This window comes from Theropithecus gelada, chromosome 8 (genome assembly GCF_003255815.1).
Source record: "Theropithecus gelada isolate Dixy chromosome 8, Tgel_1.0, whole genome shotgun sequence".
Lineage (NCBI taxonomy): Eukaryota > Metazoa > Chordata > Mammalia > Primates > Cercopithecidae > Theropithecus > Theropithecus gelada.
This window is the reverse complement of record NC_037676.1, coordinates 126738448-126743512: the sequence shown is the minus strand read 5'-3', so window position 1 is coordinate 126743512 and position 5065 is coordinate 126738448. Positions and strand designations below refer to the sequence as shown.

The following is a 5065-nucleotide window of genomic DNA, read 5'->3' as shown; positions in this document are numbered from 1 at the left end:
GAAGACTTCCCTATTCAGTTCTGAGAACTCTTCTTTCCCATCTTTGCATTCCTACAACATGCTACCACTTCCATGGCACCTATCTTACTGCACTCCAAGTCTTTGAGTACCTGTGTTATTTTGGCTGCTAGGTTGTGGGTTCCTCAGAGACAGGAACTCTATCTAATGGATCGTTATGTTTCCTGTGGCTTCTGTATATAATAGGCACTTAATATTTGTTGGATAACACAAACAGCACCAACCTGTCCTTACTGCTACTGTTGCAAGAGAAAGATGAGTAGCCATGCCCAAATCCAGTCAGCCAAATGTCAGGTACAATCATATAAGGCCACAATTTTCTATATTTCCTTCACCTAGCAAATCAGCCTAGATAGCTTTAAAATACACCAAAACAAAGCTCTGAGTGGTAATCAACAATTAGGCACCCAGGGCCATGCATGGTGGCTCACACCTGTAATCCCAGCACTTTGGGAGGTCGAGGTGGGCAGATCACTTGAGGTCAGGAGTTCCAAAACAGCCTGGCCAACTGGTGAAACTCCATCTCTACTAAAAATACAAAAATTACCTGGGCATGGTGGTGCACACCTGTAATCCCAGCTACTTGGGAAGCTGAGGCTTGAGAATCGCTTGAGCCTGGGAGGCAGAGGTTGCAGTGAGCTGAGATAATGCCACTGCACTCCAGCCTGGGTGACAAAGCAAGACTCTGTCTCAAAAAAACAAAAAAGCAAACAAACAAACAAAACACAACGAACAATTAGTCACTCCAATGGCAAACCATCTTTATGGCAGACAGCCATAAAATAAGGTGAGGCTGGAAATGCTCTGCAGAATATTTCACATTCCCTATAGCTTCTTAGGTTGTCCCTCGTGTTCTCAGCCACGGTAGGAAGATGAAGAGGGAGTATGAGGCCTATACAAATCTAAGATTTTAATAGGAACTTTAATAGCTATTAATTGGCAGCTATTGCACAAGCTTGAGGCTAGAAATCTAGATTCCCTATGATTTAGAACAGTGATTCGTCCTCAGCAGATGAGCTTTTAAAAAAAAGAAAAATAGACTGGTGATTCTTAACCATATTTCTACCACAACAAATCAAATTTATAAGACATCCCCCCACAATCATTTAGGAATGCCACAGTAAGGGAATGTAAATACACTAAAATATTTTTTGTTCCCTTCTCTCTCTAATTTAGTCATAATAACAAAGCACCATCATGTTAAGGACTTAATTCTGATTCCATTGCTTGGTCTGTCAATTTTATTTATCATATCCATCTACGTCTCATTACCACCACCCTAGTCCAAGTTACCATCACCTCAGACCTAGACAACCATAGAAGCCTCCTCACTGGTCTCCCTGTTTCCATCTTGGCCCTCCTCCAGTCAATTTTCTATATGGTAGCCAGAGCAATTTGGAAAAAGTACTGTGTCTTTCACTCTTAAAATAATCAATGTCCTGTGTATAGCTGCTTAATAAATAGCGATGTGAGACAATTCAAAGAAACTCTCCTTTTGCAAATAACAAAACCCGAGGCCAAAACATACTGAAACTTCAATTCCAGAACTGAGGTCAGAATTTGGAATTCATAATTGCACAACTGAGCCTCATTTCAGTGGGCCATGCTGCTTCTCCCAAATAGGTATTTCATTTTCTATGTTATCAATGGAAGACATATGAAATAATTTGAATTGATCTAGAGCCTGCTTTCAGGGCTACAAAATATGAAAAAAACTGATCACCAGGGGACAAAAGGGATGACAACCTCGACTGAACTGATACAGTAAGGACCACTCGTACATGGATCCCATGTGTCCCAGGGTCCACCTCCTCTAGCCAACTTAAGGACAGGGGCAGCATTCCAGATCCAGGACTATGTGATCCACATGGGGAGCGTAGGATTTCACTGGTTGGATGTGCAGAATTTGTGTCTTCCACGGTTTCCCATGCACCTGCTGAAGAAGAGTGGCGATTCGAGTTTCTGCAGATTCTGCCCACCTTTGCCACTCTGGCTTGGTGGCTGGTGACAACATTTTTCCCCTAGTATCCCTGGTAGCTCCATTTTTCCATTGGTTGGTGGTAATTTGCTGAGGATACAGCCAATGTTCTTTCTCTGTTTTGCTGACTTCAAGAGGCTGAAGATTCTTCCCTGGGAAAGATTCCACATTTTGGTGGATATGCAAAATGCCTCCAGCATCTTGCCGTAACACTTGGCAGGCAATGGGCCAGCCTTCTTCAGAGCTGGGAATCAGCCCCAGAATCACCCTATCTGCAATATTTGAGAGCTTCAGTTTTCTGTTATCTCCAAAGTGTATTTGGCACCGATCTGCTACTCCATTGATCTCAAGGTTATTTCTCAGAGCAACTACAGCATGGGGATTCCACTCACAAGCATGGACGAAGGCAGCACCAGCATGAACTAGGAAAGGCAACGTAAAATAACCAATCCCTGCATAGAGATCCACCAGCACTTCTCCAGCACAGGACAAGGATGCCACTCGAAGCTTCTCAGTGATGTTTCCGAAGGAGAACATACACTGGGTCACGTCAAACTTATAAAGGATACCATTATCCACATGCTCTACCCAGCCATGGTCACCCAGCAGCAGTGTCACTGCAGGAGTTCGAGTGCCATCCGGTGATACCCGCCCGCGTTTTGCCAAACGCTGGACGCCAAGTGCGGAGGCAACGGTCTCCCAGAGTTCCGGTCCCAGATTTTTCCACTGATTGGCTTGGAAACAGTCTTCACTCAGCAACAAGAGATTACCATGCCGTTGCCATGATCGGGGCAAATCAGCCTCCAACTCGGCTGACCACTTGACTCCCCGGCCCTCCACCCAGCGACTCACCTCAAGACACAATTTTTGGGCAGGTGAACAACCCTGGGCCCTCTTTGAAGGAACAGGATCCGGGAGCCGCGTCAGCATACAGGCACTGCCTGGGGCAACACGATTTCTCAGCTCCTGCAGGTGCTGCTCTGGAAGCGTCTCTCCCAGCACTGGTAGCGCCACCCAGCCATCCGGCATCTTTTCCACACGGTGCTGTGTATCAAAGAGTTTCTGCCTCTCGAGATATTCTCTGTATCGCTGGGTAAACCGAGGCTCAGTCACAACTGCGACAACAGCCACGGGCTTCCCACTTTCTCTCTCCATGTTGCTAACGACCACATTCTCTCCCATCACCTCAGCGATACTCCATCTCCTCAGAGTGGGCTCACCAGGCTGATTAAATTCTGAGTCTTAATAAGGCAGCCGGCTGCTCACCCCGCCATGCCGGTGCCGGAAATGACGTGCAACAGGCAGGCACTAAATGTATGGATGCGATTGCTGGAGAATGGCGTCGGGTTGCCGGGGAGAAGCTGCGGCCGCCATCTTTCTTATGGTCAACCGTTACTTTTTTTCAGCCGGGGAGGAAATTTATAACAGGGAATCTTATGGACTAAAAGACTTCAAATTGGCATTTTCCAGAAACCTCATGCACTCTCTTCAGTGCTGCTCATGAATTCAAAGAGAAAAATGAACATGAAATTGTCAGAGGCGTGTGAGCCAGAGCAACTCCATCTTAAATAGGAGCTAGGTAAAATGAGGCTGAAACCTACTGGGCGGCATTCCCAAATGGTTAAGGCATTCTAAGTCACCAAATGAGATAGGAGGTCGGCACAAAATACGGGTCATAAAGACCTTGCTGATAAAACAGGTTGCAGTGAAGGAGCGGCCAAAACCCACCAAAACCAAAACAGGCACGAGAGTGACCTCTGGTCGTGCTCACTGCTGCACTCCCACCAGCGCCATGACAGTTTACAAATGCCATGGAAACGTCAGGAAGTTACCCTATATGGTCTAAAAAGGGGAGGCATGAATAATGCACCCCTCGTTTAACATATCATCTAGAAATAACCATAAAAATGGGCAACAAGCAACCCTCATGACTGCTCTGTCTATAGAGTAGCCATGCTGTTATTCCTTCACTTTCTTAATAAACTTGCTTTCACTTTGCACGCAGACTTGTCCTGAATTCTTTCTTGCATGAGATCCAGGGACCCCCTGTTGTAGTGGATTGGGACCCCTTTCCTGTAACAAAATGATTATTTGAATTTGGAGAAAGCTTTCCCATAGCCTAATGCTGCGCTCAGGTTAGCATCAGCAGCCACCTTATTTGCTGAAAGTGAAGAGTCAGACAGCTTCTTTGTTCCCTTTTCATGCAGATACAGTCATCACCATTTCACTGTCCTTTGGTCCAAGAAACAGCTATTTGAAAGTCAGAAGGATCTGAGTTCCAATAAATCATATCACCCCTCAAAATTGTAATCTTCACTTATAAAATGGAATCTAATCTTCAGAAGATTGCTATAGTGAATAGAAATGTTATAGTGCCTCAGACAATAACTAGTAAAGAGTAGGTACTTAAAAAGATACAAAGTAACAAGTTGGCTAGCTCACAGGTACTAAATACCTGTTGAAATGCTTCAATATGCCTAAAGAAGATAAAGGGGAATTCCCTATAGACTAAATCAAATAGTTGGATATAAGAACTGTAAAGAAACCCTATCACTTCTACTTCACTCCCACTGTCAGAGGAGTCCAAACCAGAGTGACTCCATCTTGAATAAAATCTAAATAAAGCAAAACCTGCTGGGTTACATTCCCAGAAAGTTAAGTATTCTCCATCATAAGACTGAGGCAGGAGAATAGGGTGTGGAGGCAGGAAACCTAAGGCTGATTCACACTGACTTCCTAGAACTAAATCAAAAGGAAAACCTCAACTTTCTATGCCTAAGTAACAAAAAGGACCAGAGGTTACTCCCTTTGCAAACCTGCTTTTCTGCAGGGCAAATGGAAAATTGAAAGTACCTCTGATTGGTTGCAGAAAGCCACCAGTCAATCCAAATACCCACTAGAGGTTTCCCATTGACCACTTGGTGTGCACTCCATGCAAATGAAATAATGACCTGCGATCAGACGTTTGCATAGAAATGCAACTTTGTAACTTCACTTCAGCCTCTGATTGCAGGCCACTACTTCACTTGCATGGGGTGAACACCAGGTCACCAACGGGAAACCTCTAGT

At 44.8% G+C, this 5065-nt stretch overlaps 1 protein-coding gene across 1 annotated transcript; it reads right to left on the bottom strand.

Annotated features, from left to right (window-relative positions):
* Positions 1–1077: 1077 nt before the first annotated feature.
* TRMT12 (tRNA methyltransferase 12 homolog) lies at positions 1078–3333 on the bottom strand. Its single transcript, XM_025395322.1, has one exon. The coding sequence runs from the start codon at positions 3176–3178 to the stop codon at positions 1841–1843; it is 1338 nt and encodes a 445-aa protein (XP_025251107.1). The 5' UTR covers positions 3179–3333; the 3' UTR covers positions 1078–1840.
* Between the last annotated feature and the right edge of the window lie 1732 nt (positions 3334–5065).